This window comes from Zingiber officinale, chromosome 5A, assembly GCF_018446385.1.
Source record: "Zingiber officinale cultivar Zhangliang chromosome 5A, Zo_v1.1, whole genome shotgun sequence".
In the NCBI taxonomy this organism is placed as follows: Eukaryota; Viridiplantae; Streptophyta; class Magnoliopsida; order Zingiberales; family Zingiberaceae; genus Zingiber; species Zingiber officinale.
The window spans coordinates 123,760,939-123,777,539 of record NC_055994.1 but is presented as its reverse complement, the minus strand read 5'-3'; the positions used below and the strand labels follow the sequence as shown (position 1 = coordinate 123,777,539).

General features: G+C 38.9%; 2 protein-coding genes and 1 long non-coding RNA gene across 3 annotated transcripts; 2 read left to right on the top strand and 1 right to left on the bottom strand.

Moving 5' to 3' along the window:
• The first annotated feature begins 254 nt into the window (after positions 1–254).
• Positions 255–1,846, top strand: LOC121983194 (cytochrome P450 94B3-like). The gene has a single exon (XM_042536150.1). It carries the CDS (start codon positions 300–302, stop codon positions 1,782–1,784), a length of 1,485 nt encoding a protein of 494 aa, XP_042392084.1. The 5' UTR covers positions 255–299; the 3' UTR covers positions 1,785–1,846.
• Positions 1,847–2,031: 185 nt separating this feature from the next.
• Positions 2,032–5,079, bottom strand: LOC121981573. Its single transcript, XR_006111860.1, has 4 exons — positions 4,828–5,079; positions 3,968–4,063; positions 3,114–3,230; positions 2,032–2,756 (listed from the first exon to the last, which is right to left on the bottom strand). It is a non-coding gene; the product is annotated as an uncharacterized LOC121981573 (long non-coding RNA).
• A 1,179-nt stretch (positions 5,080–6,258) lies between these two features.
• Positions 6,259–8,070, top strand: LOC121981572 (6-phosphogluconate dehydrogenase, decarboxylating 3, chloroplastic-like). Its single transcript, XM_042534165.1, has one exon. The coding sequence runs from the start codon at positions 6,343–6,345 to the stop codon at positions 7,831–7,833; it is 1,491 nt and encodes a 496-aa protein (XP_042390099.1). The 5' UTR covers positions 6,259–6,342; the 3' UTR covers positions 7,834–8,070.
• The last annotated feature ends 8,531 nt before the right edge of the window (positions 8,071–16,601 follow it).

The following is a 16,601-nucleotide window of genomic DNA, read 5'->3' as shown; positions in this document are numbered from 1 at the left end:
ATAACTTTTGGTGATCAAACGACTTCCTACTTTTAACCACTTAATTTTGACCACCACATGGATAACTATTCTGGCCTTTGACTCTCTAACTGCTAAAGACAAATGATTTAATCGTAAGTAAAAGAAATAAAAATAATAATAATAAAAATAGTCGACTCTATCGCTCGTACTGGGCGTTCAAATTAGACGTCTAGGATATATATATCCTAGAGTTTTCTCTTTTCCCTATAAATAATTAATGTTTGAAACCCCAACACAAGCCCACTCTTCTACCTTCCACGGCTACTACTACACCCGCAATGGCGTTACTTTTCGTCGCCTTCCTCTTCCTCTTCCTCTTCATTCTGTTACACTGCCGAGCTGCCACCTCCAACTTCTACGGCCCCAAGAACCACCCCCTCATTGGCAGCATCGTCGCTTTCTACCGCAACCGCCACCGCCTCCTGGACTGGTACACCGACCTCCTGGCCGCCTCGCCGTCGCAGACCTTCGTCCTCCGGCGATTCGGGGCCAGGCGCACTGTCGTCACTGCGAACCCTGCCAACGTGGAGCACATCCTTAAGACTAACTTCCCCAACTACCCCAAGGGGCGTCCCTTCACGGACATCCTCGGCGACCTCCTCGGCTCGGGCATCTTCAATGCCGACGGCGACCTCTGGCTCACCCAGCGGAAGCTCGCCAGCCACCACTTCTCCACGCGTTCTCTCGCACACTTTGCCCTTACGGTGTTGCACTGTGAGACCTACTCCCGCCTGCTTCCTGTCCTCCACTCCGCCGCCGCTGCGGTGGACCTCCAGGACCTCCTCCGCCGCTTCGCCTTCGATGCCGTCTGCCGCGTCTCGCTTGGCACGGACCCTCTCTTCCTCCACCCGTCCCTCCCTTGCTCCCCCCTCGCCGACGCCTTCGAACTCGCCGCAGCCATCAGTGCCCGCCGCGGCACCGCCCCGGTGGCTGCCGTTTGGAAAATCAAGCGTGCGCTTGGCCTCGGCTCTGAGTCCCGGCTCCGCGAGGCCGTTCTCCAACTCCACGCCGACATCTGCGCCATCATCGCTGCCCGTAAAACTGAAATCATGATCGACGGCGCCGGAAACGACCTCCTGTCGAGGCTCATTGCCGGCGGGCACAAGGACGAGGTTGTGCGCGACATGGCGATTAGTTTTGTGATGGCAGGGCGCGACACGACGTCGTCGGCGCTGACGTGGTTCTTCTGGCTGATGACGCGGCACCCGTCGGCGGAAGCAGAGGTGGTGGAGGAGGTGGTGAAGCGGATCGGCCGTCACGGGACGATCGATTACGCAGCCCTGAAGGAAATGAAAATTCTCGAAGCGTGCCTGTGCGAAAGCATGAGGCTGTACCCGCCGGTGGTGTGGGACAGCAAGCATGCGGCGGCGGACGACGAGCTGCCGGACGGGACGCGGGTGCGGAAAGGGGACAGGGTCACCTACTTCCCCTACGGGATGGGGAGGATGGAGGCGCTGTGGGGGAAAACTTGGGCGGAGTTCGACCACCAGAGGTGGCTCACGACGACGGCGGAGGTGGTGCGAGAGTCGCCGTACAAGTTCGCCGTGTTCCAGGCGGGGCCGAGGTTGTGCCTGGGGAAGGAGATGGCGTTCGTGCAGATGAAGTACGTCGCTGCGGCGGTGCTGCGGGAGTTCAAGCTGAGGCGGGAGGAGGCGGACGACGGTCAGCCGCCGGAGCTCGTGCCGCTGCTGACGGCGCATATGGCCGGCGGACTCAGAGTGCGCGTCGAGAAGAGAAAATGGAATAATGATATAATTAATTAATTAATTAGTAAAGTATTATAATTATAGTCTTTATACCAACAATATCTCATCTTTATGAATTATTATGCACATTAAAAATAAAAATATATATTTCAAAAAAAAAAAGATATAATAATATTTAATATAGTAGCCAATTTTAGAATAGTTTTTTTTATTGCTGAATTTTTGTCGTTTACTTGGGATGCTGTGTGTGGGTGGGACATCTCAATTGGGATTTTCACGAGGAGATTGAAATAGGCCCAACAAATGAAGTAACTACTCATAAAACGAATCTTACGTTTACTTGAAAGGAAAATAGAGAAGCAAAATATTATTCATAAAATACAAGACATCAATGGATGTGTTTAATGTGAAGGCCTTGCATTGTGTTCTTATGTGAAAGTCCCCTGCAGCCTGCTGTACCACAGGATTAGCCGGCAATCGACAAATTGTTTCAAACCTAGCCACGCGAGATCGATGGTGCGGTGCAACATAAGATCTAGACACAAACCTGGTCCTGCACAGTAGCTTCTTCCCCCCTGAACAACCCCAATCGTGCCAGATTATTGTTGCAGCTCCTTATCAGAAGGCCTGAAACTATCATCTGTAACGTCAAGCCACAATGAAACTCCTTTGTGGTTGTCGCGCGCAAACAAACTTTCCTAACAAAACTAAGAGGAATATCAAGGTCCATATCTCACACCACAATTCACCTATTGCACAATGAATGGATGAAAAGAGCAGTGTAATTGGCATGGGCAAAACCTACTCTTTTTTCTGCCCACAGTAGCACAAAGGCCCATGACATGAACATGTTCTTGTTAGTTCAAACCACAAGGATAATTTAGCAATATCAACAATTAGGAGCTCTAAAGTAGTCATAATTTACCAAACTGAAGGTGGGATAGTTCGTCTCCATTTATATTTCTGCAATCAAATAATTTTGAAACCATGGTTCTCTGGAAGGGGACCAACATATATGCGCATCACGCCCTGAAAAAACAAAAGAAAATAACATATGAGAATAACAATGAATAAAACTAAGAATACAAAAGCAACTCACTTGTTCTTGTTCACTTTGCCATTTACCCAAGGCAATCATTGTCATCAAAAGAAATTTTAACAGAATTAGTTTCTTAAATCGAGCTTGAATTCAACTCTTCAAGTTCTTTTAAGTGATGTGTAAACCTAAGCATAATTTTTAAAGCCTGAACAATATTGAGCTTGATCCAATGACATGAAGACCATTTCAGAAAAGTATACTATGTTTTTCCATATTCTAGTATACTATGCAAGAAGATAACAATAGATGATAAACTAAGCAAGGGATTCTAGGATGGTATGACTAACCAGCTGCCTTTGCTGCAACGGCTTTCTTAGACATCGGTTACTAACAAGATTTGCGATGGTTAAACGACTCCAACTGACAATGAAATTTCAGTGCAACTGTGTGGCTCTCCTTTGTTGCTGCAGATGAGGAAGAGGAAAACTAAGTAGAAAAAAATAAAATTGAAATTTAGACCTGTACTAGTATCTCATTGGACCGATTTATTTTTAAAATTATTTACTTTATTTGCATCACTTTTATCCTAGAATTTTATTCTGAGATGATAAAACATAAGGCATATTTTTATATCCCATGAAGATTAAGGAATTCGATTCTTAGTAAGAGCAAGAGCAACTTAATCTGAATCTACAAGATAAACCTCAAAACAGACATTCAATCAAAATGTTTTTAGAAGGGGTGAAGTTACATTGATTTAACCTTGAACTCCTTAGTAACTTTCTCTTGCACAAAGCTCATTATTCCTTGGTTAAATCACATATTAATATTGCTTTTGCAGATTACTGGTCAGATTGAGACAAGACAATCTGAGAATCTAATGACACAAACTATTCCATTTTTGCTCAACTAACTTTGAAAGACTTGTTCTGTTGCCACAAAAATATAAATGAAATACATTGCTTCACAGAATTGACTTTTTCAACACTCTTAAAACACCAAAACCAAAGATTAAGGCAATCTACTCCACAACTGTTTCTGAATCACAGATTTATTATTATTATTTTTAAATATGAATAAGGAATGAAGACTATGCTACAAAGCACAGTAGACGGGCCTTAACTAAAATGAGCTACAAAGAACAAGTATTAATTTCAAAAACGATAGATGAAGGCCTTTGCCATGAATGTTTAGATCTTACTCAGAACTCCTTTACCAAAGGATTGACCATCGTTATGAGACAAGACTCCAGTCCATGACTGTGAATACAAGCCCCAGCATTGCGCATTAGATATCCCTACAGAACAAAATAAGTAAAATTGAAGGCAATAATATGCTAATAGAAACATCTCAAGTTAGGCGCATTATCAATATATGCAAATGCCAATTTAATTGAAATTTGGTGGATTGATTTAAAAAAAAACAACAACCATACGCCATTGGGTTCGATCTCCAACTATATCATCATCTATATTTAAATGAATTTTATGTTGTTTTATCATTACTAACCAAGTCTTCTTTGGTCTCTCTTCCTCAATTAATGTGTACATTTATTATGGTCTCACATCGCCTAACAATGAAGTTTTTAGAAAGTAACAAGGAAAACATAGAAACATATAGCGAAAAGGACGGATATATTTAAAAATGCATCACCCTAAAGTTTTTTAGAATAACAAATATTCAGAATTGCATTGCCATTCACTCCAAATTTGCATTCTAAATGAAGGGATTGTGATTAAAGAGCCAAATTCATTTTTTAAAAGAAAAACACAGGTGAATTAAAAAAACATGAAATAGCTCATGCAAGATGAACTAATACAGAATATTCTTATCTAGATGGTCTCACTTTCCAAACATATAATAAATAAGCAAATATTGATGTATAAACCCCATTGCTCTAGTAATTAACAAGCGATGACGCATATGTCTACATCATCATTAAGTTTGTCGGAAAAAATCTGTGGCAAGCTTTCAGGTTTCTTCTAACGTTGATAAAGCTACAGCAAATGAGGTTTCATATGTTCAAAATTGAGAAGAACAAAGAAAATGGAGATCAATTACCTTCGTGAAAGAGGGGAGCGCAGTCAGTGCACTTGAAAGGCATGTGTGGGTAGGGTTTGGTCGATGGGGCAGATATCACGGCGCCACTCCCAGACATGACGCACATATCCTCCTGCACCAGCCGCTCCTTCTGAACCCCACAAAATGAGAAATGAGGTAGGCGGAGGGGATCTAGGAATTTCGACGCGAAATAGGGCCGGCGGCGTAATCGACGGTGAAAGTAAGACAAAGGTTTTGGGGTGAATTGGGGAAGAGAATATCCATAATAAATTAGAAAAAATTTATATAGAATAATAAATTCAAAATATTATTACTAATTATATTTGTACGTCGGATCAAATAAAAATATAAGATTAATAATATTTTTAAAAAATTTCTTTTATAACTGTCACACATTATTAAAAAGGAGTAAATTAAAAAACCAAAATAAACCAGGAAGGTCACCAAAAATCGAGCCGGGTTGAATTCTATAAAATCTAATTTCATCCACCTTGGATCTCATGTGCCTTTTAATTAATCAACAAATAGAAGCTAGTTGGTAAGTCAAAGGCAGTAAACGATTTGACCTGCCAAAGTACCGTGATGGATACGGTGTTTTCCAAAATTGATTTGGATCATCAAGTCAAATGTTCAACTTAAATTAGTAGTTTATCTTTTTATTACATTTCCCCCCAAACACACTCCCTTACATATTCGCGTTTTGGCCCGTCTAAAAACGTAATTCAGAAAGCACTACCCCTGCAGCAACTCCTCCATGCAATCACCACACCGATTAAATAACGATTTAAAATAATTTTTTGCTCTCTATTTTTATTATTATTAAAAGAACATCTAAAAATTATTAAAAAGATATTTTGTTCTAATTGTTCTTTTCAAAATCATCTCTTTATTAAATTGATCTGATACTACTCTAATGATTAAATTTTAATTAAATAACTCAAATATTAGTTAAAATTATTTCTTTTTATTAAATAAATATAATAATATTATAATACTTTATTAATTTAAATTTCTAGAATATTAATTAAAAATACTTTAAAATGGATGAAAACTACTCTAAATTAATCAAACCTATCTCAGTTGATAAAATTTATTTTAATATTGATTAAAACTAATCTAAAATTATTTAAATATTACTTCAAATTACATTATTTTTGATGTTGAATTGTCAGAATTAGAATAATTTTTTATTACTGTTAAAATAAATTTTATATTAATTGAAGAAGAACATTTAGAACACAACTCCTCAATAATTTTTGCGTTTCATTTTTAATTTATTAAATATTTGCATTTTACCCCATCCGAAAAGACAATTTAGAAAACACGACCCCGCAGCCGTGAACGGTTCCCTGCTTAGACAAATCGGCATCGAACACGTGTTCACGTTCGCTTAGCTATTTAATGCCTTCCCCTTGACCCGATTCACCAACTCCTCTACTTCTTCTCGGCTTAGCTCCTCCCTCCTCCTTCCAACCCTAGCCCTAAATCGGAGCCACCGGCGGCGAAGAGGAGCAGATGGCGGTGGAGTCGGCAGCGCTCTCGCGGATCGGCCTCGCGGGTCTGGCGGTGATGGGGCAGAACCTGGCCCTCAACGTCGCCGAGAAGGGATTCCCCATCTCCGTCTACAACCGCACCGCTGCCAAGGTCGACGAGACCGTCGCCCGCGCCGCCTCCGAAGGGGGCCTCCCTCTATTTGGCCACCGCTCGCCCCAGGATTTCGTGCTGTCCATCAGCCGGCCCCGCTCCATCGTCATTCTCGTCAAGGCCGGCGCCCCCGTCGACCAGACCATCGATGCGCTCTCCCACTATCTGGAACCCGGTGACGCCATCGTCGACGGAGGTAACGAGTGGTACGAGAACACGGAGCGCCGCATCCGTGAGGCCTCTGCTCGCGGCTTTCTCTACCTTGGGATGGGCGTCTCCGGTGGCGAGGACGGAGCCCGCAATGGCCCCTCCCTCATGCCCGGTGGTTCTCACCAGGCCTACAGCAACATCGAGGATATTCTCACCCGTGTAGCCGCCCAGGTCGATGACGGGCCCTGTGTCACCTTCGTTGGGGAGGGCGGCGCTGGGAACTTCGTCAAGATGGTTCACAACGGCATTGAATACGGTGATATGCAGCTGATTGCTGAGGCCTACGACGTACTCAGGATTGTTGGTGGGCTGTCTAATGCCGAGCTTGCTGAGACCTTTGCCGAATGGAACCGTGGTGAGCTCGAAAGCTTCCTTATCGAGATCACTGCTGATATATTTAGCGTCCATGATGAGCATGGGGATGGAGAAATCGTCGACAAGATCCTGGACAAAACTGGGATGAAGGGGACTGGTAAATGGACGGTCCAGCAGGCAGCCGAGCTCTCAATTGCCGCCCCAACCATAGCTGCTTCACTTGACTCCAGGTACCTTAGTGGGCTTAAGGATGAGAGAGAGGCTGCTGCCAAGACTCTAGAGCAAGCTGGAATAAACAGTGCTGATTATTCTACACTTCGATCTGTGAATAAAAAGCGCTTAATTGATGATGTACGACAAGCCCTCTACGCTTCTAAGATCTGTAGCTATGCTCAAGGTATGAATTTGCTCAGATCTAAGAGTGCGGAGAAGGGCTGGAACCTCAATCTTGGGGAACTAGCTAGGATTTGGAAGGGAGGGTGCATCATTAGGGCCAGATTCTTGGATAGGATTAAGAAGGCTTATGAGCGCAATCGGGGACTTGCAAATCTGATTGTTGATCCAGAGTTTGCAAGGGAGATGGTACAGCGACAGGCAGCATGGAGGAGGGTCGTTGGACTTGCGATCGAGGCAGGTATCAGCACCCCAGGTATGTCTGCCAGTCTGGCTTACTTTGATACATATCGACGGGCAAGGTTGCCTGCAAACCTGGTGCAGGCGCAAAGGGACTATTTTGGGGCGCACACCTATGAGCGGGTTGACCGCCCAGGATCATTCCACACAGAGTGGTCTAAGATTGCAAGGCAGAGCAAGGTCGGTTCTGGAATCCTTAACTGAGGGATTTAGCTATGATGATAATACCCCAATTGAGAAGCAAGTTCATCGTTGGTTTTTCTCATTCTATTCAGACTTATAATAAATATTCATCGTTTGAAATATGCCTCTAAGGAACATATTTTTAGTTATGATAGTTGTATCCGTCAGCGGGGGCTTAATCAAACAATGCTATTTGATTTTCTACTGAAGTTTGATACCTTGTTTGTTCTGAATTTTCTTATTCCATCACTTTACTTATATGTTCTGTTTGCATTGGGAAATTGAGCTTGTGGAACTCTTGTCCAATGATGACATTTGCTGATCATTGTTGGATAAGTGTCAGGCATTTAGAATCTTAACCAGTTGAATTTGATAGTACATGTTAAAAGGTTATGGTTTATCCCTTTAGGTGTTTTCCAAATGCGCATAACTAAAGATATCCCCATAGTTGTATTGCTTCAGATCTTTAATCATTGGCTCAATATACCCAAAGTAGTATCTAACTGTATACTATGAATTTTAGATTTAATGAAATTTTATGTTTTATACTTCTCTCACATGTGGTTTTTGACTTGAACACTTTTCATTTCTGATGCCTTTACAAATTGTTATTTGAATTTCCACAAAGATAATACTGTAACTTATGAACAGAACTTAGATGCATTGTAACTCTAATTGGGTTGCAACAAGTGAACTGCTCTCTTTGATCCCTTTTTTTCCCAATATAGAGAGACTGAAATCTTGGCTTAAGAACTCAGACAGCAACATAGGTTTCCCTAAATTATAAAATGTATCTGATAGAATTCACGTATCTTTATTATTTTGCAACATAGATGAAATTTCTTCTTAAGCGGACTAACAACAAGAACTCCTTTTGCAACAATGAGATACATAATGATGAAATTACTGCAGAAAAGTTATCTCTAATATAAAACCAGAAGCTTACTCTTTGTTTGCAGTCTGGAGTTTAGATGATTATTAACCTTGGTGCAATAAAAATAAGTCACGCTACCAATAATTTAGGTGAAGATGCACTATAATTGGAGGCATAACACAGGTTTCAAGGCTATATGTATTAAACCAACTGTAGCAACTGTTGCCGTAACAGCTTGGGTTCCTTGTTAGATCAGAATGGGGTAAGGAATGGCATAAAAAAATGAAAGAAGGGACACTGGCTGGGTGTCGATATACCTTTGCGTAAAATGTATTGAAAGGTCATATATTGTCTGACATGATTGGCATTATGGCAAATGCCTGATATATGGAACCAAGAATCCCTCCTTGGTTATTATGATTCATGAATAATTAATATCCATAATAGAATGATAAAGCATCATGCTAACTGTATCTTGATACAAAAATTTATTTTTTACAATGACAACTGTGCTCTTCTATGTATCTTAATTTTAATCTGTAAAAACCAGTTGATCTCAAATATAGAGACCAGATGAACTCAATCTGATGTCCTTGAAATGTCCTGTTAGTCTTGTGCAAGCTTAAATAATTTGTGAAGTTGTTTAGTAGGGATCTGTATACATGTGTTATTAAATTCTTTTTCCTCCACTGCTCTTGTTTCCTAAACTCTTGTTGAAGGTATTACGATGCAGGTCCAATCTATGTTGGAGCTCAATGTGATTCTTCAAATTTCAAATAGTTATAATTTTTTTGACTCGAGATTTGGAATTAGACTTTATTTGTTGTCATACGTGTAAAATTCCTCTTGTTTCCTAAACTCTTGTTGAAGGTATTACGATGCAAGTTCAATCTATGTTGAAGCTCAATGTGACTCTTCAAATTTCAAACAATTATAATTTTTAACTCGAGATTCAAAATTAGATTTTATTTGTTGTCATACGTGTAAAATTCGAAAATTTATGTTTGTTAACTATGAAATCTTAAGTGTCAAATTTCAATCTCAAATTTTACCAGTTAACCTTTTTTCAGGATATTTTTGTTATTTTTTTGGTAATTTTTATTTTTTGGGGCATTTAGGGTAACTTTTATATTTCTAGTATTTATTAGAGAGGATTTATCTTAATTCGCGTCTTGATTTTAGTTAAGATAATTTAGTTAATTATTTTTTTTTTCAGGACAAGATCTATTTTCTTTCTTTACCATATTAGAATTAAGATCGGTTAATTGTTTATATATATATATATATATATATATATATATATATATTTGGATAAAAGACTTATTTCTTGTTATTTCTTTTTTTAATCAGATTGAAATTAAGATTTCTTAATTGTAATTTTTTTTCTTTATTTGGGTCTTAAGTTGTGATCTATATAAGAGTCATGTTTAGGTGTTGAGGGACAACCACCTATTTTGAATAAAAAGGTTTTCATTTTTGGTAAATTCGATGAGTTTTTTTGGCATTCTCTTCTCTTGTGTTTCTCCTCTAATCTCCCTTCTAGTTAGCTCGTAGAATAATCACTATTCTGTTTGACGTCAGTTGATATCAGAGTCGATAGTATCCAATTGAGGAAGTCAAGCGCTAAACTCAACGGAGGGTCATTGTTGTCGCGGTCGCAACAATAGGTAGATTTCAATTGAGGAATCTAAGCACCATGGGTGCAACGTCCAGGATATAATAACGATTGAGAATTTACGGAGACAAGTTGCAGAGTTAACTCAATAGATGACAATAATGGTGGTGGCTCAAAATTTTGAAGGTCGGGAGACTTTAGATTAAGGATCTAAATCTACCTTTGAGAATCCTTACTAATGTCATATTGCTAGCCAGGAACATCGTGTTTGGGAGGAGCTTTATGAAGATCTTGATTTTCAGGTTGAACTGTTTGTATTTTCTGGTACGTTACAAATAGAACGTTTTGTCGATTGGCTGAACGAAGTGGAGGGAGTCTTTGAATATAAGCAGGTTTTAGATTGGATGAAGGTGAAGATGATTGCCATCAGACTCAAGGGGCGAGTATTGGCGTGGTGGGGTAAGCCCAAAATAGATGACTGGGAGAAGATGAAGAAGAAGTTAAGGGTCACTTTCCACCTTTCAGCTACATTTAAACTGTGTTTCAGCGACTTCACTCATTGCGATAGGGTGCGAGGTAGATCGATGATTATACAGAAGAGTTCTGTAGGTCCCTTGGCGACTGGTTAGGAGGGGTGAATAGCCTGAAATAAAAAATAAAACATTTCTTGTCTTTTCAAGCTAAATTAAGAAACACTTGTATAAAAAGAAACTTAATTAAAGAAAGAAAGAGGCAGATTATTTACTTGGTTACAACTTAGATGGTTGTTAATCCAAGACAAGTAAAGCTCACTAAAAGTCTCTTTTAGGCGGAGAAGTCTCTTACAGTAGTTGAAGCACTCAATTATAAAACTAAATAGAAAGAGAATTGATTATAAGTGTTATTATTTAGCTTCTAGGATCAGGATTGTATTTATGACTCTGATCGGGACACCTAGAAGGGTTCCAGGCACCTAGAGGAGGATTTATCCCCGTCATAACGAATCACGTCACATCATATTTTGATAGAGTTTCTAGTCAGGGCGCTCGGACCGGGTTGACATAACCCCCCTTGGGTGAGGCGCCCAGGTGATTTGAGCTCTCGAACCCAAAAGTTAACCCTCGTTGACCTTTTAGTCCGAATCTTCCGCTACAGTTTCGCTCGCTTAGGTCTGATTTTTCCACTCTGGCTCTGTTTACTTAGGTGATTTAGGCCATCAGGAGTAGGGCTCACCCGAACTCATTTTTCAGCTCCAGCTTCTCATCCCTCGAAAACGTCGCGCTTTTCTTTCTCGTCCGTCAACGTACTCTTCTGTAGTGTCTCGTCTCTCAGACGCACCGAACCCGTCGACTTTCTCCTGTGCCTTCCTTCTCGCTATCTGCCTCTTTTACTTGATTTCTTATGCTCCTAAATTCTTGCACACTTAAACATAGAGCATCAAAATGCAACAAGACCAAACCTGACTTGGTTGATCACATCAAAATTACCATGAGGTACTTACAATCTCCCCCTTTTTGATGTGAGCAACGCAAGTTATGTTAGGGTAAATCAAACATAAATAACTAATAACCAGGTAATAAATTTTGCAATGTGCAAAAATTAAATAAATACACTCCCCCTAGATTTAACCTTCATTTCTTCTCCTTTGATCACATAAAAAATGAAGTATTTTAAAATGACTTGGAAATAAGTCTAAAACAAAGTCTAAGGAAAAATATTTTTATAACGATTATCCAAGACATAATGAAAGTTTAAATTTCGACAAAATCTGGATTTTAATAAGTTATAAATGAATATTGGAAAAAATTAAAAAATACTTTTAAGTATTGAAACTTTCTAAAAAAATTGTAATAGGAGTTGAACAGATATATATAAAGCAGTTATAAATTTTTACATAAAATAGTTAAAAATAAATTTTTTAAAAAAATCTAAATTTTAAAAACTACCTTTTTAGATAATTAACAAATATTTTTAGATTGGGCAAAACAAAACAAAAAATTATAATAGTTAACTATTTAACAGTTAATTTATTAAACATTCATTTCAATAATTAGCTTATAGGTTGTGGCGAGGCGCTAGGCTTCTTGGATATTGGAACAATAATTGTTGGATCGTGATAGCCGGCTAGAAGGGGGGTTGAATAGTCTGTAAAAACAAAAAGCACAACCCTTCTCGATTTCTTAAACTAACACTTACATATAAAAAGTAAGTAAATAAAACAGAAAGGGCGAGGCTCACAATTTACTTGGTTACAATCGGGGAGGTTGTTAATTCAAGGCAGATGAAAAGTATACTAACAAATCTCCTCTAGGCGGAGAAGCCTCTTACAGCGTTGACGTACAAAAAACAGAAGTTTAACTCTAAAAAGAAGCGCACAAGTATCTGAAATGAATTGCTTGGAATTGTTGAAAAGCTTCTGGACCAAGGCTATATTTATAGTTTTGGTCAAAGCGCCCCGAAGGGGTTCCGGGCGCCCTGGGAGATAAATGATAAGATTAAAAAAGTTTTATTGATTTTGTTTGAGTCTTTTGCTTATCGATTAGTTTTAGTGTGATCCTATTAATTAGGAGATAGTGGATGAAATATTCTATTGTAAAAGCCTATAAATAGGCTCTTTGTTTTTCTTTCTGAACACGTAAAAAAATCGTTTATGCAAAGTAGAAGCCTTTGTTTAGTGTCTTTCGTTCCTCTTGTCTCGTTAACGCTGGTATCAGAGCGAGGTTGGAGAACTGGTCCGCCATTAAAAAAAGAGAGGTTGAGTTGTGTGAATGTTTTTGTGAGGAAAAAGGGTTGAGTTTGAGTTTTTTCTGCAGCAGCAATATATTATCATGATGTCTGACAACTTTGTTCAACCAGCAATTCCTCGCTTTGATGGTCACTATGACCATTGGAGCATGTTAATGGAGAACTTTTTGAGATCCAAGGAGTATTGGCAGGTTGTTGAATCTGGAGTAGCAGAACCAGCAGCTGGAGAAGTACTAACAAGTGCACAAAAAACGGAATTAGATGCATTGAAGCTGAAGGATCTCAAGGCAAAGAACTATTTTTTCCAAGCCATAGATCGAGCAACCTTGGAGACAATTCTTAGCAAAGAAACATCCAAGGATATTTGGGATTGCATGAAGAAAAAGTATCAAGGGAATGCCAAGGCTAAGAGGGTGCAGCTTCAAGGTCTTCGGACAGAATTCGAGACTTTACGCATGAAGTCTGGGGAATCTGTTTCAGATTTTTTTGCAAGAACCATGACAATTGCCAACAAAATGAGGATATATGGTGAAAAAATGCAAGACGTCACCATTGTTGAGAAAATTCTTCGATCAATGACACCAAAATTTAATTTTGTTGTTTGTTCAATAGAAGAGTCAAAAGGTATTGATAAACTTACAATTGATGAGTTGCAGAGTTCTTTGTTGGTTCATGAACAAAAACTCAACCAACAAGACAAAGAGGAGCAAGCATTGAAAGTTTCAACAGAAAATCAGTCAACACAAAGAGGAGATAGAAGGCAAGGAAGAGGAAAATTCAAAGCAAGAGGAAGTAATTATCGTGATAGCCAACAACAACGCCACCATTACCAAGAAAATCAATCTCGTGGAAGAGGAAGAGGAGGTAATCACTCAACAACTTATAAACATAAATCAGCAGATAAGTCCAATATTGAATGTTATAGATGTCATAAGTATGGTCATTATCAATCAGAATGTTATACTAATCTGAATAAGCAAGATGAAGAAAGATCTAACCTTATTAAAAAGGAAGAAGAGGTCTCTCTCCTAATGGTGTGCCATGTAAATGAAGAAACCCAGCAAAATATGTGGTATCTGGATACTGGTTGCAGCAATCACATGTGTGGAGATAAGATGACATTTTCTGAACTGGATGAATCATTCCGCAACACAGTCAAGTTTGGTGATAACTCTACCATTTCTGTTATGAGAAAATAAATAGTAACTATCCAAACCAAAAGAAATTCTTCTCATACAATATCTAATGTTCTTTTTGTCCCAGATCTAAAGACCAATCTCCTTAGTATTGGCCAGCTGCAAGAAAAAGGGTATGAGATTTCTATTAAAGATGGAGTATGCCAAATTCAAGATGCAAAGATGGGTTTAATTGCTCAAGTTAACATGACATCAAATCGTATGTTCCCACTCTACTTGAACAATACTACTCATTCATGTTTTTCAGCAAAAGTGAATGATGTTTCATGGCTATGGCATTTTCGTTATGGCCACCTAAACTTTAGTGGATTGAAGACTTTGCAGCAAAAAAATATGGTAACTGGACTACCTCAAATTATTGCTCCTTCTGAAGTTTGTGAAGAATGTGTTGTTAGCAAACAACATAGAAACTATTTTCCAAAAGGAAAATCATGGAGAGCAAAGAAAGCTTTGGAGTTAGTGCATTTCGACTTGTGTGGCCCAATTAATCCATATTCTAATGGAGGTAAGAGATATATAATCACCTTCATTGATGATTTTAGTAGGAAATCATGGGTATATTTTTTGCAAGAAAAATCTGAAGCATTTACAGCTTTTAAGAGCTATAAAGTGCTAGTTGAGAAAGAAACAGGCAGTCCAATCAAAGTTCTACGCACAGATCGTGGTGGAGAATATCTCTCACAAGAATTTTCAAAATTTTGTGAAAATCATGGAATCAAAAGGCAACTAACTGCGGCTTATACTCCTCAACAGAATGGTGTTTGTGAGCGGAAAAATCATACTATTTTGAATATGGCGCGAAGTCTTTTGGCAAAATGCGACATTTCAAAAGCTTTTTGGCCTGAAGCAGTCAATTGGAGTATCCATATATTAAACAGAAGTCCTACACTTGCAGTTCAAAATATGACACCAGAAGAAGCATGGAGCAATCAAAAACCAAAGGTAGATTATCTCAGAATTTTTGGATGTATTGCTTATGCTCATATTCCAGATCAGAAGAGGATCAAACTTGATGACAAGGGAGAAAAATGTATATTTCTTGGTGTTAGTGATCAATCAAAAGCTTATAAGCTTTATAATCCTATCACCAAGAAAATTATCATCAGCCGAGATGTGGTTTTTGAAGAAGGAAAATTTTGGCAATGGAACAACAACTCTACTGAAGAACTAATACCTACTAGCTTTGATGGAGTTGATGAAGAACGGCAATCAACAACAGAAAATAATCAACAACTTTCATCAAATGAAGTAGATGCTCCAAGCTTGCCAACAATAGTAGAAAGTGAAGAACTACCTCGACGCACTAGAAGAAGACCTGCTTGGATGACAGACTATGAGGTAACTGGAATTGGTCAATCTGATGATCTACTTACATACTTTGCCCTATTTTCCGATTGTGATCCTACAGTTTTTGAAGAAGCTATCAAGGAGTCAAAATGGCGAAAGGCTATGGATGAAGAAATTAAAGCCATTGAACGGAACAATACATGGGAGTTAACTGATCTTCCAAAAGGGTATAAAACTATTGGGGTCAAGTGGATATACAAGACAAAATTGAAAGAAAATGGTGAAATTGACAAGCACAAGGCACGCTTAGTTGCAAAAGGCTACAAGCAAGAATTTGGTGTGGATTACAAAGAAGTCTTTGCACCAGTTGCAATACTTGACACAATTAGATTGGTGATAGCATTGGCAGCACAAAGATCGTGGCCTATTGGATGGTAAATCAGCATTCCTGCATGGTGAACTTCAAGAAAAGGTATTTATTGATCAACCACCTGGTTATATAAAATTTGGTTGTGAAAATAAAGTTTATAGACTCAAAAAGGCATTATATGGACTGAAACAAGCTCCGCGTGCTTGGTATAGTCGCATAGATGCATATTTTTCGAAGGAGGGGTTTAAAAAATGTCCATATGAACATACACTTTTTACAAAGATTGAAGATGGAAGAAAACTGCTTATAGTTTGCTTATATGTGGATGATCTTATTTTTACTGGAAATGCTATTGCCATGATTGCAAAATTTAAAAGATCTATGATGGTTGAATTTAATATGTCTGATCTTGGAAAGATGCATTATTTTTTGGGCATTGAAGTAGTTCAATCAGTAGCTGGAATTTTCATTTCCCAAAAGAAGTATGCACAAGAAATTCTGGACAGGTTTCAAATGAAAAATTGCAACTCTGTTAACACTCCTGCTGAAGCAGGATTGAAGCTAATTCGAAATCTTGAAGGCAAGAAGATTGACAGCACAATTTATAAGCAAATTGTTGGGAGTTTGATGTACTTAACAGCTACAAGACCTAATATTATGCATGCTGTAAGTCTAATCAGCAGATACATGGAAAGTCCAAAGGAGATACATCTTCAAGCCGCG

Excerpts from the sequence above, each read along its gene's own strand:
- LOC121983194 (XM_042536150.1), top strand. The coding sequence starts at position 300 with ATGGCGTTACTTTTCGTCGCCTTCCTCTTCCTCTTCCTCTTCATTCTG.
- LOC121981572 (XM_042534165.1), top strand. The coding sequence starts at position 6,343 with ATGGCGGTGGAGTCGGCAGCGCTCTCGCGGATCGGCCTCGCGGGTCTG.